Genomic DNA, 26,045 nt, shown 5'->3' on the forward strand with positions numbered 1-26,045 from the left:
TTGACCAAGACATGGCATGGCGACAAGGCTAACTAAGACATGGCATGGCGACAAGGCTAACTAAGACACGGCATGGCGACAAGGCTAACTAAGACATGGCATGGCTAACTAAGACATGGCATGGCAACAAGGCTAACTAAGACATGGCATGGCAAGGCTACAAGGCTAACTAACACATGGCAAGGCAACAAGGCTAACTAACGCTTGGCGTGAACAGAATTCAAACATGGCAAACTAATACGTGGCAAGATAACCAGACTGAACTAAAATATGGCCTGGACAAACGAACTAAGGCTTGGTGTGAACAACAAACACACATGGCAAAATTAACCTGACCTGGTGCGCCGGTGATACAAGAACAGGGTGTAGTATGACAATGAGCACAGAGTGCTGTGCTGCAGGAGTCTTTGAAGGGATCCAGAGGGCAAGTGCAGGTGTGGCAAGTTGAACTGATTACTGTGTCTACAGAGGAAAGGAGAGGGAGTGGGAATGGTCCAGAGCTGAGGCGTGGCATAGTGAGGGAGAAGGCGTGGTCCAGGGCGAAAAAAAACCAAACAGAATGGCTGGCAGAGCCAGCCCAGGATCCTGACAACTCTTGGTCGCATTACTCATCAGCTGTAGTCAATCTGTAATCAAGTCATGCATTTAAGCCTCAGTTTTCCTCACGTTCTCTGCCAGATTGTTTGCTCACTTTCCTCTGTCAACTCTCCAGCAGTAACATTTTTTGTGATATGACTACTTTTCTGATGGCGCTAAAACCGACAGAAAAAACCATGAGGGGAGGCTGGACAGGTCTGCGCCTCATCCAGAAGGGCGCGCTACAACCACCCTTTAATGCAGGCTATCCCCACAAATGGTTTTTGTCAGGATGTCATGTTCCACGCCATGTCCTGTTTGTCATGTTTCACGCCATGCCCTGTTGTTACACTACTTCCTGTTTTATTTTGTAGACTTCCCGTTGCCAGTTCAGTGCTCACTCCCTAGTTCATTCACCCACACCTGTCTGTAATCAGTTAATCACTCACCTGTGTATTTAGTCACCTCCTGTTCCCGTAGTCACTTGCCAGATTGTCGTGTTTCCTCAGTGTATTCGTGTTTCCTGAGTGTTCCGTGTTTCCTCAGTGTATTCGTGTTTCTTGAGTGTTCCGTGTTTCCTGAGCGTCTCCGAGTTTCCCGTGTTTCGTGTTCCTGTTTTGCCTCATGTATCCTGCCTGACCCTGGACTACTACCTGACCGTGAGTTTGCCTTATCCCTGCCGGTACTTTTGCCGTGATCATTTTTGTGTATGACCTGGACCGTCCGACCTTGCCTTGGAAATAAACCTCTGTTTGATCGTAACCCTGCCTCCGTGCTGTGCATGTGGGTCCGCCGCCTGCCCGAGTCCTGACAGAACAATCTGGCCACACTTGGACCCAGCCAGCACTTAGCCTCCGGTCAGGTCAGTGACTGTTTTTTTCCCCCTTGTTTTCTTTACGGCGAATATTACTCTCCCGCGGAAGTATGGAATTCACCTGCGCCGAGCTACCCAGCGACCTACATGATTATTTCAAGATCCTCGCGGAGGATTACCGACGGGCTAGTAACCCGGAGAACCAGCGTAGCGCCGTTGAGGTGGCGATATTGACGCTGGAGGACGATGACAGCGCGTTAGAGCGCCCCAGCGTTCGTCGCCTCTATGAGCGGCTGTGCGCGAGGTACGAGGAGTTAAGCGACGCGCTCCGCACCACGCCAGCACCGGTCGCACCGCCGATGGTTTCGGTTTCCTCCTCCCAGCCCCGTCGGACCGTCACGATTGCACCAGCCTGCCCAGCTCCATGTTTGTTCCGCTGGGAGGATTTCCTGCACTCACGCGGTCCCTCGTCTCCAGTTCAGCCGCGCGCTGTTCAGTCTCTAGTTCAGCCGCGCGCTGTTCAGTCTCCAGCTCAGTCGTGTTTTGCCCAGTCTCCAGCTCAGTCGTGTTTTGCCCAGTCTCCAGCTCAGTCGTGTGTTGCCCAGTACCCAGTTCAGCCGTGTGTTGCCCAGTCCCCAGTTCAGCCGTGTGTTGCCCAGTCCCCAGTTCAGCCGTGTGTTGCCCAGTCCCCAGTTCAGCCGTGTGTTGCCCAGTCCCCAGTTCAGCCATGTGTTGCCCAGTCCCCAGTTCAGCCGAGCCCTGTTCAGTCTCCAGTTCAGCCGAGCCCTGTTCAGTCTCCAGTCCAGCCGAGCCCTGTTCAGTCTCCAGTCCAGCCGAGCCCTGTTCAGTCCCCCGTTCAGTCGAGCCCTGTTCAGGTTCCAGTTCAGTCGAGCCCTGTTCAGGTTCCAGTTCAGTCGAGTCCAGTCCCGGCTCCAGCCCAGTCGAGCCCAGTCCAGGTTTCAGCCCAGTCGAGCCCAGTCCAGTCGAGCCCAGTCCAGCCGAGCCCTGTTCAGTCTCCCGTTCAGCCGAGCCCTGTTCAGGTTCCAGTTCAGTCGAGCCCTGTTCAGGTTCCAGTTCAGTCGGGCCCTGTTCAGGTTCCAGTTCAGTCGAGCCCAGTCCAGGTTTCAGCCCAGTCGAGCCCAGTCCAGGTTTCAGCCCAGTCGAGCCCAGTCCAGTCGAGCCCAGTCCAGCCGAGCCCTGTTCAGTCTCCCGTTCAGCCGAGCCCTGTTCAGGTTCCAGTTCAGTCGAGCCCTGTTCAGGTTCCAGTTCAGTCGGGCCCTGTTCAGGTTCCAGTTCAGTCGGGCCCTGTTCAGGTTCCAGTTCAGTCGAGTCCAGTCCCGGTTCCAGTTCAGTCGAGCCCAGTCCAGGTTTCAGTTCAGTCGAGCCCAGTCCAGGTTTCAGCCCAGTCGAGCCCAGTCCAGGTTTCAGCCCAGTCGAGTCCAGTCCAGGTTTCAGCCCAGTCGAGCCCAGTCCAGTCGAGCCCAGTCCAGTCGAGCCCAGTCCAGTCGAGCCCAGCCCAGTCGAGCCCAGTCCAGACTCTAGTCCCGCTCCAGTCGAGCTTAGTCCAGTCCGGTCACGCTCAGGTCCAGTCGAGTCCAGTCCGAACTCTAGTCCCGCTCCAGTCGAGCTTAGTCCAGTCCGGTCACGCTCAGGTCCAGTCGAGTCTAGTCCACGTTCCAGTCCAGTCGAGTCACGTCCCAGTCCAGTCCAGTCACGCTCAGTCCTTGTCCCAGTCAGAGGACACCGTCCGTCTGACGACTGTTAGTTCCCCCAATCAGGCCCGACGTCTCCTCCGTCGAGCTCGGCAGCTGTAAGCGGTCATGCCGGCTCCGGAGGGAACGCCGTCCCAGTTCCTGTCGGCCGAGTAGAGGTCGTTCCTGTTCCTGTCGGCCGAGTTGAGGTCGTTCCTGTCCCTGTCGGCCAAGTTGAGGTCGTTCCTGTCCCTGTCGGCCAAGTTGAGGTCGTTCCTGTCCCTGTCGGCCAAGTAGATGCCGTTTCTGTCCCTGTCGGCCAAGTAGATGCCGTTTCTGTCTCTGTCCCAGTCCCTGTCGGCCATGTTGCGGCCGTTCCAGCCCCTGTCGGCCATGGTGCGGCCGCTCCAGTCCCTGTCGGCCATGTTGCGGCCGTTCCAGTCCCTGTCGGCCATGTTGCGGCCGTTCCAGTCCCTGTTCCTGTCCCTGTCGGCCAAGTTCAGGTCGTTCCAGTCCCTGTTCTTGTCCCTGTTCCTGTCCCTGTCGGCCAAGTTCAGGTCGTTCCAGTTCCTGTTCCTGTCCCTGTCGGCCAAGTTGAGGGCGTTCCCGTCGGCCAAGTTGAGGGCGTTCCCGTCGGCCAAGTTGAGGGCGTTCCCGTCGGCCAAGTTGAGGGCGTTCCCGTCGGCCAAGTTGAGGGCGTTCCCGTTGGCCAAGTTGAGGGCGTTCCCGTCGGCCAAGTTGAGGGCGTTTCTGTCTCTGGTCCCGTTCCCGTCGGACATGTTGAGGCCGCTCCCGTTCCTGTCGGCCCTGTGGCGGTCGTTCCGGTCCTCGTTCCTGTCGACCCGAGAGAGGTCGTTCCAGTCCATGTCACCCTCGGAGCCGCAGCGCCCGCCGGCCTCCAGGAGGAGGCGGCGCCTGCTGCAGCTCCTGCGCACCTCCAGGAGGAGGCGGCGCCTGCTGCATCTCCTGCGCACCTCCAGGAGGAGGCGGCGCCTGCTGCAGCTCCTGCGCACCTCCAGGAGGAGGCCGCGCCAGCCGCAGTGCCTGCGCACCTCCAGGAGGAGGTCGCGCCAGCCGCAGTGCCTGCGCACCTCCAGGAGGAGGTCGCGCCAGTCGCAGTGCTTGCGCACCTCCAGGAGGAGGTCGCGCCAGCTGCAGTTCCTGCGCACCTCCAGGAGAAGGTCGCGCCAGCTGCAGTCCCGGCGGACCTCCAGGAGGGGGCCGCGCCCGCCGCAGTCCCGGCGGACCTCCAGGAGGGGGCCGCGCCCGCCGCAGTCCCGGCGGACCTCCAGGAGGGGGTCGCGCCCGCCGCAGTCCCGGCGGACCTCCAGGAGGGGGTCGCGCTCGTCGCAGTCCCGGCGGACCTCCAGGAGGGGGTCGCGCCCGTCGCAGTTCCTGTCGATCCCCAGGAGGGGGTCGCGCCCGTCGCAGTCCCGGCGGACCTCCAGGAGGGGGTCGCGCCCGTCGCAGTCCCGGCGGACCTCCAGGAGGGGGTCGCGCCCGTCGCAGTTCCTGTCAATCCCCAGGAGGGGGTCGCGCCCGTCGCAGTTCCTGTCGATCCCCAGGAGGGGGTTGCGCCCGTCGCAGTTCCTGTCGATCCCCAGGAGGGGGTCGTTCCCGTCGTAGTTCCTGTCGATCCCCAGGAGGGGGTCGTTCCTGTCGCAGCTCCGGCCGCATCTGCATCGGTTCCTGGCGGCCCGGCTCCGGCCGCATCTGCATCGGTTCCTGGCAGCCCGGCTCCGGCTGCATCTGCACCTGTTTCCCGTCGCGGTGGTCCAAGGAGGACGCCGCTGGTTCCTGTCTCTCGTCGCGGTGGTCCAAGGAGGACGCCGCTGGTTCCTGTCCCTCGTCGCGGTGGTCCAAGGAGGACGCCGCTGGTTCCGGTCTCTCGTCGCGGTGGTCCAAGGAGGACGCCGCTGGTTCCTGTCTCTCGTCGCGGTGGTCCAAGGAGGATGCCGCTGGTTCCTGTCTCTCGTCGCGGTGGTCCAAGGAGGACGCCGCTGGTTCCTGTCTCTCGTCGCGGTGGTCCAAGGAGGATGCCGCTGGTTCCTGTCTCTCGTCGCGGTGGTCCAAGGAGGACGCCGCTGGTTCCTGTCTCTCGTCGCGGTGGTCCAAGGAGGACGCCGCTGGTTCCTGTCTCTCGTCGCGATGGTCCAAGGAGGATGCCGCTGGTTCCTGCCTCGTCCTTGGCTCGGCTGTCGGACTGGTGGCCTCGCCCTCGGCGCCTCCTGCTGCCTGGATGGCGCTGCCTCCTGCGGCGACGCCCGCCTCGACTCCTCAGCCCATCGGATCAGCGTCCGCCTGGAGGACGTTGCCATTCGGGGTGGCCCCCGGGGACATCGGCCCAGTTCAAGGGCACTAAGAGTGCCACCCTGGCTCAGCGGCTGCTGAGCAGGATCTCGCCACGCCGTCACCCTCCGTGACGGAATCCCTGGACTTCGTGTTCTTCCCCGTTCGTGGACTTTGTTATATGGACTCTTGCCTTGGCCCTCCTCCGGTCCTCCCTCCACCCACCCTGCTCGTGTGCCTTATGGGGTAGGGGTTCGGTCCCTCCTCCTGGGGCCACCCTCCGCCCGCCCTGGTTTGGGGGGGGGGCTTCCGTGGGCGCCGTGGAAGGCGACATAGGGGGGGGGGTACTGTCATGTTCCACGCCATGTCCTGTTTGTCATGTTTCACGCCATGCCCTGTTGTTACACTACTTCCTGTTTTATTTTGTAGACTTCCCGTTGCCAGTTCAGTGCTCACTCCCTAGTTCATTCACCCACACCTGTCTGTAATCAGTTAATCACTCACCTGTGTATTTAGTCACCTCCTGTTCCCGTAGTCACTTGCCAGATTGTCGTGTTTCCTCAGTGTATTCGTGTTTCCTGAGTGTTCCGTGTTTCCTCAGTGTATTCGTGTTTCCTGAGTGTTCCGTGTTTCCTGAGCGTCTCCGAGTTTCCCGTGTTTCGTGTTCCTGTTTTGCCTCATGTATCCTGCCTGACCCTGGACTACTACCTGACCGTGAGTTTGCCTTATCCCTGCCGGTACTTTTGCCGTGATCATTTTTGTGTATGACCTGGACCGTCCGACCTTGCCTTGGAAATAAACCTCTGTTTGATCGTAACCCTGCCTCCGTGCTGTGCATGTGGGTCCGCCGCCTGCCCGAGTCCTGACACAGGAACGGCAGAGAGAGGACCCAAATGCGCAGTGCCGACGCAGTAGACAAATGGTCTGAGTAAAAGGGCTTTAATACCAGAATCGTATTTTCAGACAGTCCAGGTCATACACTTGTAGGCACGAAGATTGAGGCACAGAGGGAGTAGGCTTAATCACGCCCAGTAAACAGGCAGGGTTCAGTAACAGAATCTACAGAGTACACTACCGGTCAGGATCAGGCAAAAATCAATAGTCAGGAACGCGGAACAGGGTCGAAGACGAGGTAAGCTGAACACTGAATGCTGGATAGCGACGACATGCGTACAACGATCTGGCAAACACTATGGTGACTGGTAGTTAAATACACAGGTGATTACAGACTTATCCAAGACCGGTGTGTGTAATGAGAAACAGAAGTGAGGCTGGAACCAACAGGGTGAGAACGGAAACCGGAAATGTTATAAAATAAAACAGAAAATGAAAACTGGAACCAAAACACGGATGACAAACTAAGACCTTTCAAAATTAAAACTGGAAACAAGACCAAAACCTGACAGTTTTCAATTTTCTAAAAAGACTTACTGAATGAGAGTTAAACAACTGTGTTTGAGAGGTAAATTTGAACTTGAGTGAAGTATTCTATGTTATCATAATGGAGAGCAAACCTGTACAACTGATTAAAGCAGAATTTAAAGTTTTGAAAACAACATACTGTAAAACTTCACCAAGGGTCAAAATTGAACATTTACAACTCTCTACTTTACAATGAGTATAAATTGTGAAAAATACATTGAGGCTACAGGTCAGGACTCTTACTGCTATAAAAGATACGTTCCTTCAAGACCAAATATGTTCCTTTAGATGAGATAGGTATGATAATAAAATGTGAAATGTGTCCAGTAGTAATATGCAGTAAAATATGCAATTAAATAGTGGAAAAATACACTCTTAAGGTATTATGATTGTATACTTGGACTCTAGCCATGAACCTCACAGCACGCCACTGCTATCCAACGTCAATATCCTGTAAGTCCTTGTGTACCAGTTCTAGTTTCGTTGCTGACCTTGCCTTGCCTTGCCTTACCTCACCTGGTTTGGCTTGGCTTCTGGTTTTGGACTCTGGTAATTTTTACTATTGCTTGAGATTAACCACTGATTGCCTTATCTGTGTCTGTATCACTGCAATCATCCATGCAAACCTGTGTACCGACCTCTGCCTGTCTGACCAACAAGCTTTATTAAACCTCCACAAACCTAAGTCTGTGTGTGCTGTGTGTTTGGGTCTTTCGCCGTACATTCTCAAGCGTCTTCAGCTCCATATACACAATGCGACAATGAATGGTTTCAACTGTCAGGGCTCATCGTGAGTGGACAGGAGTGAGGGACCCAGTTGCACAGCTCAGGAGACATAACTCGAAATCAACTACGCTTATTAAACATAAACCAAAAACGGCAGGCAAAAACGTTGGTCGGGCAGGCAATAGTCAAACCAGTAAACACAAATCCAAGCAGAGGTACAGGCAGGGAACGCAGTGAAAAACAGGCACAGGTCAAAACCATGGACTAACATGAGAATTGCTGGAAGTCTGTCAGATCAGGTGCTCGACAAAACTAACTGGCAGAAAACAAAAGACATGGAGGTTCTTAAATGCAGGGAGGTAATTACAAATGGGACACAGATGGGAGACTGGCACAAAGCAAAGCAGACAAAATACATGACAGAACAGAAACTGGAAACACTACCAAAATAAAACAGGAAATGGAATGGAATGGAATGGAAAGCCAAAAGACAACACAGGAACAGTCCAGGTTCATGACAGAACACACCCCCCCCCCCCCATGGGTGTATCCCAGACGCCCAAAAAAACACAAACAACCGAGCCGGATGGGCGGAGGGAGGAAGGCAAAAAACTCAAAATAAACCCGCGCAGAACACCAACAGGGCGGGCGGAGGGCGGATGGAAGGAGGGCACAACAATTACCCCCCCCAAAAAAGAAACTCACGCCTGAAACAGACAGGCAAAGGAAACCACCAGACAACAAAAATGACGAAGAGTCCAGTACCACGATGAGTCGGACTCAGAAACAAGGTCAGACGTGGCGCTGGAGCCAGGACTGGAGACGAGGTCAGATGTAGCACCGAAGCCAGAACTGAAGACGAACTCAGATGTGGAGCCAGGACAGACGTGGACGTTGCTGGGCTAGCCTTAGCCGAGACAGACGTGGTCAGAGCCCAACCACCCGGAACCATTGCAGATATGGTCGGACCACCAGGAACAGTTGCAGATGTGGCCGCAGCCGAGCCACAAGGAACCAATGCAGACATGGCCGGAGCTGGGGCACCAGGAACTGATGCGTGATGCCAGAGCCAGAACCGTAGACGAGGACAGATGTGGCGGCAGAGCCAGGACCAGAGACAAGGACAGATGTGGCACTGGAGCCAGAACCGGAGACAAGGACAAACATTGAGCCAGGACAGACGTGGTCCGGAGACCACCAGGAACCATTGCAGACGTGGCCGGAGCCGTGCCACCAGGAACTGATGCAGATGTGGCAGACCCCGTACCACCAGGAGTTGAAGCAAACGTGGTCGGACCACCCCAAGCTGAGGCAGGTGTTGTCGGGGCCAGACCACCAGGAACTGAGGCAGATCTGGTCTGCACCGGACCACCAGGAACTGGTGGCTGGGCGGCAGCGGAGCTCGACAGGACAGAAGCCGTGCTTGACTGGACCGGGGCTGGGCGAGAAACCTGTGGTGCCTGTAGACTCTGGCACAGTGCAGGAATCCTGAGGACCAAGACTGCTGCTTCCTGGATGAGATGCCCTCTGGCATCTGGATCATGGTGGCACTGGTGGTATTTAAGAAGTGCACCAGGAGGAACACGACTGGGGCTGAGCATTGGTGACCTATCCTGGAGAACAGACTGTCAGACATGCCTGCGATGAAGGTGGGGGTGTCGTCTGGACAGCAGGGGGAATCTTTAGCTGGAGGAGGAGGAACCTCGATCCTGGAAGCTGACCCCCTGTCAGCTTCTGACCACTGAGCGGCGACAGGAACATGAGCTTGAGCTGACGGAGCGGCGAAGGAATATCAGCCAGCGAAGGGGCAACAGGAATTTTAGCCGTCAAAGGGGCAAGAGGAATCACAGCCAGCGAAGGGGCGACAGGAATCTTAGTCGTCGAAAGGGCGACAGGAATCTTCAGACAAAGCCTGAAGTTCACTCGTGTTTATTCGAGTTTAGACATAAACTTTTCAGTCAGGATCATGGTGGTTTTGTCTCCATCAAGCTGACATTAAACAAACCAATGAATCACAATAAAGACACAAAGATGTTATTGAAGAGAGAAAATCATGACAACACCATGAGACACTGAATGGCTTTATTTCCATTTTAACCCACATCTTCATCTTTCAGGTTGACTAGATTAAGTACCTATAACCTGTCAGAGAAAAGCTGTGGAGCTCTATCCGCAGGTCTCAGCTCTCAGTCACGTAATCAATAACCATGACGTGAAGATAATTCACCTCATCAATAGCGGTCAGTTTGGAGTTTTATCCAAACATTAGTCTAAACATTTTCCATCAGACGATACAGAATAGTTCAAATTTAGAGAGAAGATGATGAATAAAACAGGAAATGAACATGGAACCACCGTTCTGATGGTGGTTGGCTGACTGACGGTAAGCGTATCGCGTCACTTCCGGTTACTGAGGTTTGTTGCCGCTGTGTGTGTACAGCGTTACTCTCCGCTCTTTTCTAAATATTATCGTTTTATATCTGATAGCGACTGCTAAAAGTTGCAAAACAAGCTTGTAACACTCAAGCATCTTTTCCTTTCATTAAACGTCCTGCTAATTTACACAAGTGTTTTCTCCGCTAGCGTCGCTCCTAGCTTACTTTCCTGCTATGGCTTCCCCCTTTTCCTCTCCCTCTCGCTCTGTTCGGTGCTCGGTGTGTCTTATGTTTAGCTTATCCTCTGCCTCTGTTGTGAGTCTCCTCCCAACCTCGGAGGGCGGCACTGAGTAACTGTTTCCTTCCGGGAACATCATTAACTTGGGGACTTTTTAAGTGGAGGATGGAGACTCCTCCAGTTGTCAGTGTGTTATGGTGGACTCTCAGTTTGCGTCTGGCTTCCTGAATGACGGTTGGTTTTGTGTTTAGTTTGGATCGTGAACAGCCCTGTTACTTCTAATTTGGCTACTCGGTGCAGCGACCTATTGTGTCCTAGTTTTGTTTGGTAGTGACTTCTGTTTTGTATTATTCCTCTGTCTAGTTTGTTTGGCCCTGCTTCGCAGTGTGCCTCAGTTTAGTTTATGTACCTTTTGCCTACTCTGTAGTGACCCTTGGTTTTGTGTAGTATAATAAATATATCATTTTGTATTCTGCCATCCTCGCCTGTTACTGCTTTTGGGTTCTGTCCTGTCTGGTCTTGGTGTTTGTAACAGTCCCCGCTCCGCCTCGCGTTGTGCGAAACGCTGGCCGATCGCCACCGCCAGCGCCACAAGATCTCTCAGTCTATCCGGAAGTACGTGCCCCGCCAACTCATCTTTGATCTCCTCCGCGAGACCGTCATAAAAACGATCGCACAAGGTCTCTTGTCTCCAATCCAACCCGGCCGCCAGCGTGCGGAACTGTACCACGTAATCCGTTAATGAGGAACGTCCTTGAAACAGGTGGAACAGTTTGGCTGCCGCCACTCGGCGATGCGCGACGGGGTTAAACAGGGAAGTGAGTTCCTCTGCGAATCCCTCGAAAGTGGCGACACAGGCTGAGTTGTTCTCGTATTCCGCCGCACCCCACTCTAGCGCTTTTCCTCCTAGCAGCGAGATGCAGTACGCCACCTTCTCCCCTTCGGATCGGAACAGCCCCGCTTCTACTCTAAATTTTAGCCGCAACGCGGTAATGAAACTCTGGCAACGAGAGGCATCCCCGTAAAACTTGTCGGGAGGGGCTAATCTAACCTGGGAGGACGGGATCGTCTCTAAAGACGCTGGTTCACTGCCGATCTCCCGCAGAGTACGCAAGGCCTCAGCACGGGCTGTAGTGCGTGGGCTGTCAATTAACAAACGAGCACTGCTAAGGCTCGGAACCTGCCAGGCCTCCTCTCCTGCTGCTGGGTCCATGTTTGGTCAGTGTGTACTGTTACAAACACCAAGACCAGACAGGACAGAACCCAAAAGCAGTAACAGGCGAGGATGGCAGAATACAAAATGATATATTTATTATACTACACAAAACCAAGGGTCACTACAGAGTAGGCAAAAGGTACATAAACTAAACTGAGGCACACTGCGAAGCAGGGCCAAACAAACTAGACAGAGGAATAATACAAAACAGAAGTCACTACCAAACAAAACTAGGACACAATAGGTCGCTGCACCGAGTAGCCAAATTAGAAGTAACAGGGCTGTTCACGATCCAAACTAAACACAAAACCAACCGTCATTCAGGAAGCCAGACGCAAACTGAGAGTCCACCATAACACACTGACAACTGGAGGAGTCTCCATCCTCCACTTAAATAGTCCCCAAGTTAATGATGTTCCCGGAAGGAAACAGTTACTCAGTGCCGCCCTCCGAGGTTGGGAGGAGACTCACAACAGCCTCCTTTAGTGATGGTAACGGTATCTGTAATAGGTGTACGCTAGTTGCAGGGTTGGAGGCGAGGTTGTTAGACTTAGAGTCTCGGCTTCGCACTTTAGAAAACAGGCCAGCTAGCCATGTCCCTTTAGCCGGTGCGGAGCCTCCTAGCTTAGCTGCTACCAGTCCCCCGGCAGGTCCCAGGCAGCTGGGCAACGACTGGGTCACGGCTCGTAAGAAACGTAGTTTTAGGCAGGCACCCACGGTTCACCACCAACCACTTCACGTTTCAAACAGATTTTCCCCCCTCAGCGACACACTCTCTGAGAAACCCACTCTGATCATTGGTGACTCCATAGTCCGAAACGTGAAGTTAGAGAATCCAGCGGTCATAGTTAGGTGTTTGCCTGGGGCCAGAGCGGGCGACATTGAGTCTTATCTTAAGCTCCTGTCTAAGAAACAGCGTAAGTACGCTAAGATCGTAATACACGCAGGAGCTAATGACGCCCGGTTACGCCAATCGGAAGTCACTAAAACTAACATTGAGTCGGTGTGTTCGTTCGCCAAAACAATGTCGGACTCCGTAGTTTTCTCCGGACCCCTCCCCAATGTGACCAGCGATGACATGTATAGCTGGCTGTCATCGCTCCACCGCTGGTTGTCTAGGTGGTGTCCTGCAAACGATGTGGGCTTTGTGGCTAATTGGAGCACTTTTTGGGGAAAACCTGGGCTGATTAGAAGAGACGGCGTCCATCCCACGTTGAACGGAGCCTCTCTGCTCTCTAGTAACATGGCCATAATGCTTAGTCTCCCCACTCCACTCCACTGACAACTCAGAGTAGAGCCCAGGACGCAGAGTCCCAGTCTTACACGCCTCTCTGCATGTTCTCTACAGCCGCCACCCACTCTTAGTCTTAGTTATCACATAGAGACTGTGTCTGCTTCTCGACCACCTAAACTATACAAGTCACACACAAATCAAATTTAATAAACATCAAAACAGTTCCTCTTACAGAACAAAGTAACAGTAAGCTAATAAAGTGTGGTTTATTAAATATCAGATCTCTCTCATCTAAATCCTTTTTAACCCCTTAGCTTCCGACTTGATAAGTGACCATCACATAGATCTGTTCTGTCTCACTGAAACCTGGCTGCAGCAGGATGAATATGCTACTTTAAATGAGTCGACTCCAATGAGTCACATCAACTATCATGTTCCAAGATGTACAGGTAGAGGTGGAGGAGTAGCAGCAGTTTATAAATCAGATTTATTAATTACTCCTAAACCTAAACATAGTTATAACTCATTTGAGAGCCTCACTCTGAGCCTTTCTCACCCAGACTCTAAAACTCAGAAGCCAGTTGTGTTTTGTATTGTTTACCGTCCTCCTGCTCCATATTTGGAGTTCTTAACTGAATTCTTTGAATTCTTATCTGACTTAGTTCTTAGCACAGATAAAGTCATTGTAGTGGGCGACTTTAACATTCATGTAGATGTTGACAGTAACTGTCTCAGCACTGCTTTTAACTCCTTAATAGACACTATTGGTTTTACACAGCAGGTAAATGAACCCACTCATCGTTTTAACCACACCCTAGATCTTGTCCTGACATATGGGGTTGAAATTGATAATTTAATAGTTCTTCCCCAAAACCCTCTGTTATCTGACCATTTCTTATTAACTTTTGAATTTAGCACAACTGACCCTATAACAGCTGGAAAGAAATGTTACTATAGCAGATGTTTATCTGACAACGCTGTTGCCAGATTCAAGCAGATGATTCCATCATCTTTTGCCTCAATGTCTTGTAGATACACAGAGAACAGTCACCTTAATCCTTATGAACAGGTTGACTGTCTTGTAGATGATGCTGCAGCTTCTCTACGTACAATGTTAGACACAGTGGCTCCTCTGAAGAAGAAGACAGTAAATCAGAGGAGGTTAGCTCCGTGGTATAACTCAGAGATCCGCAGCCTAAAGCAAAGGAGTAGACAACTAGAAAGACAGTGGCGTTCCAACAAAATAAATGTAAACTGCATTGCATGGAAGGACAGTCTAATGAAATATAAAAAAGCAGTTTGTGCTGCTAGAAAAACATATTATTCCTCCCTAATTGAGGAAAACAAAAACAACCCCAGGTTTCTTTTCAGCACTGTAGCCAGGCTGACAAAGAGTCATAGCTGTATTGAGTCTACTATCCCCTTAAATCTCAGCAGCAATGACTTTATGAACTACTTTACTAATAAAATTATCATCATTAGAAAAAACATTCAGCAGCGACTTCTTCCAAATGACAGAAAGCACTGTCTAGATGCATCAACTTTAAATTTATTAAATCCTCTGTCTTACCTAGACAGCTTCTTCCCCATAACTCATATGGAGTTAACCTCAATAATTAACTCTTCCAAGTCGTCCACTTGTCTTTTAGATCCAATCCCAACCAGATTACTCGAAGAAGTTCTACCTTTAATCAGCTCATCCATATTAAATCAAATCAACCAATCTTTACAACTAGGCTATGTACCACAGGCTTTTAAGGTGGCTGTGGTCAAACCTCTATTGAAAAAAAACAACCCTTGACCCTGGACAACTAGCCAACTATAGGCCCATTTCAAATTTACCCTTTATTTCCAAGATTCTTGAAAAAATCGTGGCTAAACAATTATCTGACCACCTTAGTGGGAATAACCTGTATGAAGATTTTCAGTCAGGATTTAGAAAACATCATAGCACAGAAACAGCTCTGGTTAGAGTCACTAATGATCTTCTATTAGCTTCGGACAATGGTCTAGTTTCTGTCCTTGTCCTGTTAGATCTTAGTGCTGCATTTGATACAATTGATCATAACATTCATTGGTTGTTATGATCAGCATTGGTTTAAATCCTATTTGTTGAACAGATTCCAGTTTGTTCATGTTAATGATAAATTCTCCACACGCACAAGGATTAGCTATAGAGTTCCACAGGGTTCTGTGCTGGGTCCAATTCCGTTTAGCCTATACATGTCTCCTCTAGGTGAGATTATTAGAAAGCATTCTATTAATTTTCATTTTTACGCAGATGATACTCAGCTATATATGTCCTTGGAACCAAATGAAACAGATCAACTAGTCAAAATTCAGGGTTGTTTAAAAGACATCCTGGATGTCCCAAAACTTCCTTCAACTAAACTCAGATAAAACTGAGATTCTTATTGTTGGGCCTAAAAGTCTGAGAGAGACACTATTGAGTCAGATGGCCACCCTGGATGGCATAACATTAGCTTCAGATTCTACTGTGAGGAACCTTGGTGTCATGTTTGACCAGGATCTCTCTTTTACATCATACATTAAACAAATCTCCAGAACCGCCTACTTCCACCTTAGAAATATAGTTAAAATCAGAAGCATCCTCTCTCAGAGCGATGCAGAGAAACTGATCCATGCATTTGTTACCTCTAGGCTGGACTACTGTAACTCCTTACTCATAGGATGTCCTAACAGCTCCTTCAAAAGCCTACAGCTTATTGAAAATGCTGCAGCCAGAGTTCTGACAGGACTTAGAAAGAGAGATCACATTTCTCCTGCATTAGCTTCTCTGCACTGGCTGCCTGTAAAATGTAGGATATAATTTAAAATTCTCCTACTCACATACAAAGTACTCAATGATAAAGCTCATTCTTATCTTAAAGACTTTATAGTTTCTTATGCTCCCAGCAGAACACTTCGTTCTCAGAGCGCTGGGCTACTTGTGGTTCCTAGAGTGTTTAAATGTAGAACAGGGGGCAGAGCTTTTAGCTACCAAGCTCCTCTCCTCTGGAAACCAGCTCCCTCTTCAGGTTCGAGAAGCTGACACACTCTCCACCTTTAAGATTAGGCTTAAAACCTTCCTTTTTGATAAAGCTTATAGTTAGAGATGGTTCAGGTCACTGGCAATTATTGTTAGTCACAGGAACCATCTCTTAGTTAAGCTGCAATAGACATAGACTGCTGGGGGACTTAATTTATACACTGAGCTCCTCTGTTCCTTCTACCTCCTCTGTCCCATAACCTCCCATCATTGTCCCATGTTTAACTAACCTTGTCTCTTTCTGTCCAGTAGTTGTGCTTCTCTCTCTCCCCACCCCCCCCCCCCCACCCCCCCCCCCCCCCCCCCCCCCCCCCCCCCCCCCACCCCCACTCTTTCTCCCTCTCTGTCCTCACCTACAGGTATCATTGGACTCAAAGTTTGGTGTCTGTGATGGGCAGCTGCGGATCCAACCATCCTGCCTGCATCCAGTCCCTGGTCCTACCATCCTGCCTGTGCTCTGTTGTTGCTTGTTGTTGCTTGTTGCTGTTGCTGTGCTTTTCTATCTCTCTATCCTCTCACCCCAACCGGTCGAGGCAGATGGCCGCCCACATCCAGTCTGGTTCTGCTGGAGGTTTCTTCCTTGTTAGAGAGGGAGTTTTTCCTCTCCACTGTTGCTGTCAAATTAAATGCTTGCTGTATGTGGGATTTTTTGGATTTAGTTGTGTGAGGTTTTAACCTTACTTTGTAAAGTGCCTTGAAATAACTTTGTTGTGATTTGGCGCTATATAAATAAAATTGAATTGAATTGAATGAAAAGAACCAGAAGTCTGAAGTCAACACATCTGGCTTTCTGCTGCAGCAGCAGCAGCTTGTGAATCAGTGCTGATATCAACAGTGTATGAATGTTTTGCTGACATGTGGATGATGTGTAGAAGCTGAGATCATGATGACACAACAACACAAGCACAAAATCAATTTGCTCATTTTGGACTAAACATCACTGATCAGGACAAGTCTGACTCATTATTAACACTTTGATCCACATGTTTGATTCTTTATTCAGATTGAGTGGCTGCAGTTTGTCAGAGATAAGCTGTGAATCTCTGGTCTCAGCTCTGAAGTCCAACCCATCACATCTGACAGAACTGGACCTGAGTAAGAACGACCTGCAGGATTCAGGAGTTAAGCTACTGTCTACTGGACTGAAGAGTCCTCAATTTCAACTGGAGACTCTCAGGTCAGGATTCATGAAGTTAAAGATCAAGAAATGTGCAGAACAGTCACACTCTGTAAAGTCCTTTAATGGGTTCAAACTACAGAACCAGGTTATTAAACAGGCAATAAGTCTAAACTGTGTAGGATCAATACCTGTTAAGACCCGAGCTCTAATTTGTTACTCTTTTTTTTCTCTCTGCTATTTGGGCTTATTGGAATCTGATAAGTATAAAAACTAAGCATCATCTTTTGACATGATGTAGTTTTAGAGAAAAATGGTTTACACAAAAATGGGTGTGTGGTTTTCTGGAGTACCCAGACTGTCGACTGGAGACTCTAAGGTCAGACTGCGTGAGATTAATGTGATGTGAACTGTAGCAGGTTTATTATGAGGTCAAATCACCTTCAGTCCTAATCGCGTTCAACTGTTCAGTGACTGTAATGAAGGAAGTAAAAAAGTCTATAAGTGTTGATGTTTCGCTGTGACTCTTAGAACTGATTGAGACTAAATAAAGACACTACAGTACAAAGCAGCTACAGAGAATCTTCTTGGAGCAAATAGAAGCAGGAGAGAATCAGCAACAGCTTCAGAACAGGACACAAATAGATGAGTGAAGCTCATTAATGATCATCACACACCACAGACAGTGGATGATGTTTGATTGGAGGAGGAGCAGAGAAGAGGAGCGGATTCTAGCAGCATTACAGAACCACCATCACCTGCAGCAGGAAGCACCGCTGTTCCAGAGAAGTAAGGAAGGTGAAAGGTGACTGAGAGCTTGGAACCTATGGAGACACTTTGGTCCACACTAAAGCATGTGTGGAGTCAGTGTCTCTGTTCTCTGCTGGTGGCAAAGCCTGAGGTTCACTGGTGTTTTTTTAGAGTTACATTTCAGTCAAAATCATTCTGTTGGTTCTGTCTCCATTAAGACGACATGGAGCAAACCAATGAATCAAAATAAAGACACAAGATTTTGTGGAAGAATCTGAGCTAAAATTATGACGACACCATGAGACACTTAATTAATTCAACTGACTCTTTTTTCCTACTGTTTTTACTGTTTCATCTTTGATTATTTATTCAGATTAAGACGCTGCAGACTGTCAAAGATCAGCTGTGATTCTCTGGTCTCAGCTCTGAAGTCCAACCCATCACATCTGACAGAATTGGATCTGAGTGAGAACAAGCTGCAGGATTCAGGGGTAAAGCCGCTGTGTGGTTTTCTGGAGAGTCATCACGGTCGAATGAAGACTCTGAGGTCAGTTCACTGACTGTTACTGTTCTAGGTTATAGGTTCTGACTGTGGTTCTGCTTCAGGGAACCAGCAGGTTTCTCTCCTGACAGTTAATAGTTTGGTTTCTTCGTTCATTTATAGTTTGATCTCCTTGGTTTCACTGAATGAACATTAAACATTAAAACAACAATGTAAACATTATTCTTTATTTGTTGAATCCAAATACTTTCTTAAGCAGAAAAAAATCCTAATGTTCTTATATAACTGACTAATGAAACAACCAGAACTAGTTCAGATCATCAGAACCTAACCACTGCAGAGAAACACAAGGTGGCACCAAACAGGATCCAACCAGTGAGTGTGTGTTTGTTCCCAGTGGGACCAGGCAGGTCCATCCTGGTTGGAAACTCATTCACTATATTCTTATTCTGCAGTTTCGCTTCATTTCAGTGAACTGTCATCAAAGTGTTTGTTGACTGAGATAATAACTTCACAATTTTCATTGCATTTCTCACAAGAATCAGAGAAAAACATCAACTAATATTTGGCTTCAATCAAGTTTGGGTTCATACTGATTCCAGATGTGACTGAGGTCAGCAGCAGATTGTGAATTAATGCTGACATTAACAGGTGTATGAATCTTGTGCTGACATGTGGATGATGTGTAGAAGCTGAGGTCATGACAACACAACAAGACAAGCACAAAATAACTAATAATGCTCATTTTAGACTAAGCATCAGCGATCAGGACAAATCTTACTCATTATTAATGCTTTGATCCACATCTTTGTTTTTTTATTCAGCTTGAGTGAATGCAGTTTGACAGAGATCAGCTGTGATTCTCTTGTCTCAGCTCTGAAGTCCAACCCATCACATCTGACACAACTGGACCTGAGTGACAACAACCTGCAGGATTCAGGAGTGAAGCATCTGTGTGGTTTCCTGGAGAGTCGTCACTGTCGCCTGGAGACTCTGAGGTCAGACTCCATGTTTTAGTTCTGTGTGAGCTTAATGTGAAGTGAACTGCAGCAGGTTTATCACGAGGTCAAATCACCTTCAGGATTGCACACTTGTTCCAGAAGAGTGACGAAGGTCAAAGGTGACTGAGAGCTTGGATCCTATAGAGACACTTTGATCCACACTAAAGCATGTGTGGAGTCAGTGTCTCTGTTCTCTGCTGGTGACAGAGTTTAGACAGGAACATTTCAGTCAGGATCATATTGTTGGTTCTGTCTCCATCAAGATGACAAATCACTGAATCACAATAAAGACACAAGGATTTTGAGAATCTGAGCGAAAATCATGACAACATCATGAGACACTGAATTGATTTAACTGACTCTTTTTTGTTTTATCTTATCTAAATATTTATTCAGACTGAGTGGCTGCAGGTTGTCAAAGATCAGCTGTGATTCTCTGGTCTCAGCTCTGAAGTCCAACCCATCACATCTGACAGAACTAGACCTGAGTAAGAACGACCTGCAGGATTCAGGAGTGAAGCAGCTGTGTGGTTTTCTGGAGTATTCAGACTGTCGACTGGAGACTCTGAGGTCAGACTCCATGTTTTAGTTTTGTGTGAGTCTAATGTGATATGAATTGTAGCAGGTTTAGGTTGGGGTCAAATCACATTCAGGAATGATCACATTCAACCGTTCAATGACTGAAAGAAGGAAGTGAAAAAATGTAAGTGACGATGGTTTAAAAGAGAATGTTATTCAAATGTTTTTATGATGTTTGACTGTGACTCTTAGAACTGATTGGAACTAAATATAAACACTTGTATAAAGCAGAGACAGAGAATCTGCTTGGAGCAGACAGAAGCAGCTTCAGAGCAAGACACTCAGAACTAAATAGTATATTGAGTGAAGTGTAATAGAGTGAAGCTCATTGATGATCATTAAACACCACAGACAATGAATGATGTTTGATTGGAGGAGAAGCAGAGAAAAGCAAATTAATTCTGAGTGAATTGAGTTCCAGAGCAGTGAAGAAGGTCAACAACAGCTTGGATCCTAAGGAGACACTTTGGTCCACAAAAAAGCATGTGTGCAGTCAGTGTCTCTGTTCTCTGCTGGTGACGAAGCCTGAAGTTTACTGGTGTTTATTAGAGTTTTACGCATTTTTAGACATAAACTTTTCAGTCAGGATCCTGTTGTCCCATTTGTCTCCATAAAGAAGACATTAAATAAACCGATAAATCACAATAAAGACACAAAGATGTTATTGAAGAGAGAAAATCATAATGACACCATGAGACACTGAATGGTTTTATTTCCATTTTAAACCACATCTTCATCTTTCAGGTTGAGTAGATTGAGTACCTGTAACCTGTCAGAGAGAAGCTGTGGAGCTCTATCCGCAGGTCTCAGCTCTCAGTCACGTAATCAATAACCATGACGTGAAGATAATTCACTTCATCAATAGCGGTCAGTTTGGAGTTTTATCCGAACATTAGTCTAAAAATTTTCCATCAGACAATACAGAGTAGTTCAAATTTAGAGAGAAGATGATAATTGAAAGGAACCGGAAGTCTGAAGTCAACACATCTGGTTTTCTGCTGCAGCAGCAGCAGCAGCTTGTGAATCAGTGCTGATATCAACAGTGTATAAATGTTTTGCTGACATGTGGATGATGTGTAGAAGCTGAGATCATGATGACACAACAACACAAGCACAAAATCAATTTGCTCATTTTGGACTAAACATCACTGATCAGGACAAGTCTGACTCATTATTAACACTTTGATCCACATGTTTGATTCTTTATTCAGATTGAGTGGCTGCAGTTTGTCAGAGATAAGCTGTGATTCTCTGGTCTCAGCTCTGAAGTCCAACCCATCACATCTGACAGAACTGGACCTGAGTAAGAACGACCTGCAGGATTCAGGAGTTAAGCTACTGTCTACTGGACTGAAGAGTCCTCAATTTCAACTGGAGACTCTCAGGTCAGGATTCATGAAGTTAAAGATCATGAAATGTGCAGAACAGTCACACTCACATTGTCTGTAAAGTCCTTTAATGGGTTCAAACTACAGAACCAGGTTATTAAACAGGCAATAAGTCTAATCTGTGTAGGATCAATACCTCTTAAGACCCGAGCTCTAATTTGTTACTCTTTTTTTTCTCTGCTATTTGGGCTTATTTGAATCCAATAAGTATAAAAACTAAGCATCATCTCTTGACTTGATGTAATTTTAGAGAAAAATGACGGTCTGAATTTCCAAAAAAAGACCCAGTAAAGGCACTTTTGCATTAAATTTAAATGTCTTTATTTCCACCCTAAACAGCAGTCTGCTTTTGCCCTTCTGTGGACTGAGACATGGGGTACTGCTACCACTAAACATTTCTTCCCTTGTTTTGAATCATCGTCTTCTTCTGATAGCTCTGCATTGTCTTCTTGACTGTGATGCTGGTACAAGAGTGTCCTCGCCACTTCCATACAGAACTCAAGAACTCTAATGCTCTTCTTTGATGTACCACATATTATAAGGTCCTTACGGTAGAGTAGCCAGCTGTTGGCTAAACCCAGATCCGTGAAGTGCATTGGCATGCGCAGTACTTCTTAGTATGAGTCTTCATGCAAAAGTAACTGATCATTTTGTCAGCCAAGTCAACTCCACCAACTCCACACCTTAAGGTTGTACTCACGGATAATGCTTAGTCATGAGACAGCCACACATTGTTTCAATTTCCTGTACCAGCATTGACAGGTGTCTTCAGGCTGTGCACAGTGAACAACAGACATCATCAGAACTGGTTTGTTGTTGTACCACTTGACTACACACAACTTTCCGTCCTCATTGGAAACCTCTGTTGAGGTACCAATTCCTGCATTTTTCATGGCTTTGTCAGTGGGTAATTTCTGCACTGCTGCAGTGACCCTGTTCTTCATTACTGTACCAGTCATGTATACTGTAGCTCTTTCATCATCATTTGTTCCGCATAAGTAAAAATGTTGATAGAATGTGAATGTGTATTTTTGCCGATTTTGCAAGTCATAACAGAATTACAACCCTTTCATGCATGTTTCACTAAAAATTTGTCATGAAATATAAGTGTATTTCTTACTTAGTCGACCTTTCAGTTTGAAGTGGCCACCAGAACATTCTATTGTCTTCTTCGCCATCTTGAATTTTACCTGTAGCTTGTTTTACTCTTCCCCCACCACTAGAGGGCGGTGAAAGTGTCCACTTACGTGGCTAAAAAGTCTCAATTAAGCAGAACTAATTACTGTGGTAATATAACCCAAAACGTGATGTACACACATGTGTTCGCCAGGTCCTAAGAGGTTAATCACATAATAAAACACCGTTGCTCTCCCATATAAGGGAGAGATGGTCCAGACTGGGTACCTTAAACAGTTCTTGTGTAAATGACCAAATCTGCCTCTAATCCACACTGTAGTATACAACTGTGCTTTAACATTATGTGTGTGTTCAGGCTGTCAGGCTGTCTGCTCTCAGAGGAAGCTTGTGTCTCTCTGGCCTCAGCTCTGAGCTCCAACCCCTCCCATCTGAGAGAGCTGGACCTGAGCTACAATCATCCAGGAGACTCAGGAGTGAAGCTGCTGTCTGATGGATTAAAGAATCCACACTGGAAACTGGACACTCTCAGGTATGGACACAACTACACACAGTGTCTGATGGAGGACCAAGTAGAGATGTGTAAACACATTCAGATTTTGCTTCATGTGGTGTCACATTAGTTTTGTGGAGTGAGAGCAGGTGTCTGACCCCGAGATTGATGTGAAATAGAGAAGTCAAAGCTTTTTCTTCACGTCACCTCCTGCTCCGTAGATTCCAAGATAAGGATCCAGCTCCTTAATTATTGCTAAATGTCCATCCCTACATACAAGCCTCCATCTGAACACAATCCTACAACAATGTGTGTGAGAGCCATGTAATGTCCACGTCTGCATGTGCTGCTCTGACCCCCTCCTCCTTTCAGGGTGGAGCCTGGTGGAGTCCGATGGTTGACACCAGGTCTGATCAAATGTAAGTGTGTTTTTACTGAGATCAGCATCAGTCAATCATCTTCAAACTGTCATGAGTCATCATCAAACTAAAGATACTGTAGATCAGTAACTGCAGCTGGATTGTATCTTGTTCTCGCCATCAGATTTTTATCAACTCACCATCAACACACACACAGTGAGCAGGAAACTACAACTGTCTGACAACAACAGGAAGGTGACATATGTGGAGGAGGATCAGTCGTATCCTGACCATCCAGACAGATTTGACCATTGGTCTCAGTTGCTGTGTAGTAATGGTCTGATTGGTCGCTGTTACTGGGAGGTTGAGTGGACAGGATGGGTTGAAATATCAGTGAGTTACAGAGGAATCAGAAGGAAAGGAGGAAGTAATGACTGTGTGTTTGGATACAATGATCACTCCTGGAGTCTGAGATGCTCTGATGGTGGTTACTATGTCAGACACAATAATATAGAAACATTCATCTCCTCCTCTGTGTCTCACAGAGTATCAGTGTATGTGGACTGTCCTGCTGGTTCTCTGACCTTCTACAGAGTCTCCTCTGACAAACTGATGCACCTTTACACCTTCAACACCACATTCACTGAACCTCTTTATCCTGGGTTTGGGTTATGGTCTGGTTCCTCAGTGTCTCTGTGATGTGTAGTGAGATTTTGATCCTGTCAGAGAAACGTTGTCACTGTTGAACATAGTTCAGTCTGTTCATGTCTGTCTCATTTTCAGATTCGTGTATTAAACCAGTTTCTTTATGAACCAGTTCTAAATGACTTCTTGTGAACTTCTTCCTCTTCCATCCTTTAAAGATAGAGGGTCTGGTTATTCCAGGATGAAATGCTGGAGACTTGTTGTGAAGTTGTTTTTCAGTGGATATCAGGATGTTTCAGCTCAACATGTGACAAACTGTGAGATCAGAGAAGAATCAAGGTGAATTAGTGAGAAGCTTCATGTTGATGTTCACAGATGATTGTTGAATGAAATATTCAATCAACAGTTTTCAGATAATTTTCTGTCAGCCTCTCATTAAAGTGCTTCATTTATCTTTAACAACAAATGATCACATTATAATCACAATATATAAATGTGCATCACTTTGAACTATGATTATATTATAACAATCATGATTTTGTGGTTGGTGCTTGGATATAAACCTGAAACAGACTCTGTATTAGGACTGTCTTTAAAAGCTTGGTGAACTTGTTATGGGGAAAATGGTTTCTTTCTTATTGTATGCAGTTATTATATGATTTATGACTTATGTTGTGCAATTAATATCTTATGTTTTGCTTGACTGTATGTATTTGACATTTCACCTAGATTTTTCAATGGTTGTCTCTGCCTGATAGACTCTAGCTCCCAAACCCAAGGCCTGGGAGAGTTGTGTCTCTCTGTCTGTTGAGACTTAGTGCTCCTTTCTCTAGACGTCAGCAATGCAGGTGTGAGAAAGTAAACATCTTCACACAGACGCGACAGGGATGAGATGGTGCATGGAGTTTGATTGGGCTACACAGACGTTCCACCGTAGTCGGACAGAGAGGTTAAAAGGCAGAAACAACTTGAGGATCGTGGGCTCTTTACATCACACCTTTGTGGTGTATGCACTGATCTCCCCAGCTGGTTTTTGGTATGTTAATGTGTACAATCAACCTCCATGTTTTTGATTTGCTGTCCCATTATTTTTATTTTCATTAATTTTTATAATAAATCTCACAAAAGACAACTCTCTCATCTGCCTTTTTATGGGAAAGTTCCACCACAAACTGAATCCGCAAGGATCTCTAACTCACGGATCTTTAGTAGACAGACTTACTAATTAATGAGGCCAAACTAAGTACTGTACTGTATGGCGCAGCTTATATACTGAGCTAAAACTTGTCTAAGTGCCCATCACCTTGTTTTGTAGCCAAACTGTCACGATCTGCCACACAAAATGGCGGATCGAGGCTGTGGAAGTCTGTTCGGAACGAGTCAGAGCAAAGTTCGGGCCAGGAATCCATGGATACAGTTTATTTTCAACCAAACTCAAAGACAAAAAACTCCTTTACAGGGGGCAAAACTTAACATAATGTGGCTGAGGCCTGGCCTGAACAAAAGAGACAAGCAGAAAAGGCAAAGGCACAACATGAGCAAAACGTGGCTAGCAATATGGCGTAATTGAATGAAGAACTACCAACATACTTAAACAGAGACCTACATGTACAGTAGCAGCATGGCCTATTTGAGCAAAAAGCTCGCAACATGGCGTGAACAGAAGACTAAGACATGGCATGAACACAACCTAAGTCAGTCTTACTTTCATTTCCTGTTTTTACCTGCGACCTAAATATGCTGTTCTAATCAAAATAAGGGTCATTTAACGAAGGATTTTATCAGAGACGCGACTTCCATTTTCAGCTGCCTGGAGACGGAATAACGATGTTGATGCTTGGACAGAAACCTGAAACAGACTCCAAGTGATGACAGTAAAAGCAAAACAGCAGCTAGAAAATGCCACTAGGTGGTAGTTAATGATATATGGCTCGTCTTTTTTCTGTTCTCTGCGTGTCATGTATCCCCCTGCAGTGACTAGTAAAGCTGCTGCTAATCCTATATAACTACCCCTGCCTCATCTTTTCATACCACACCTCCGACATGTTGTCAGAAGTTAATCTAGTGAGCGACATGCAAGTCTGAATCATATAAAAGCATCTTGTCGAACAAGGAAAGCCACATGCTAATACTGTACATTAGCATTAAGGACGGGTCTAATTCCTGGATATGTTGCACCTTCAAATGGTGATTACATACGTCAGGGACTATCAGAGGACATCTGATAGTTCCTACATTTTGTGGAACTGCATGAGTTCTACATTACAGGTGAACTGCAACTCACTATACCTCGTTTATAATACGGACTTTGATGACACAATGGCGGACAGATTTCAACCACCTCTCATTGACTGGACTAATCCAGGTGACATTAAAAAACGCTTCAAACTTTTTAAGCAGAAATATGAACTCATATTTGAAGGGCCACTTTCTGAAACAGCAGAAGA

General features: G+C 47.3%; 1 protein-coding gene across 1 annotated transcript in view; it reads left to right on the top strand.

Moving 5' to 3' along the window:
- Positions 1 to 24,730, top strand: part of LOC114861405 (NACHT, LRR and PYD domains-containing protein 12-like) — a 58,502-nt gene extending 33,772 nt beyond the window's left edge. Inside the window, exons 9-16 of the mRNA XM_029160558.3 lie at positions 16,634 to 16,807; positions 17,871 to 18,044; positions 18,824 to 18,997; positions 19,397 to 19,570; positions 20,791 to 20,964; positions 22,460 to 22,633; positions 22,967 to 23,013; positions 23,138 to 24,730. Coding sequence (XP_029016391.3) covers positions 16,634 to 16,807; positions 17,871 to 18,044; positions 18,824 to 18,997; positions 19,397 to 19,570; positions 20,791 to 20,964; positions 22,460 to 22,633; positions 22,967 to 23,013; positions 23,138 to 23,652 — 1,606 coding nt within the window. The 3' untranslated portion in view covers positions 23,653 to 24,730. The remainder of the gene's footprint in view (positions 1 to 16,633; positions 16,808 to 17,870; positions 18,045 to 18,823; positions 18,998 to 19,396; positions 19,571 to 20,790; positions 20,965 to 22,459; positions 22,634 to 22,966; positions 23,014 to 23,137) is intronic.
- Positions 24,731 to 26,045: the final 1,315 nt, after the last annotated feature.

This window comes from Betta splendens, chromosome 9, assembly GCF_900634795.4.
Source record: "Betta splendens chromosome 9, fBetSpl5.4, whole genome shotgun sequence".
In the NCBI taxonomy this organism is placed as follows: Eukaryota; Metazoa; Chordata; class Actinopteri; order Anabantiformes; family Osphronemidae; genus Betta; species Betta splendens.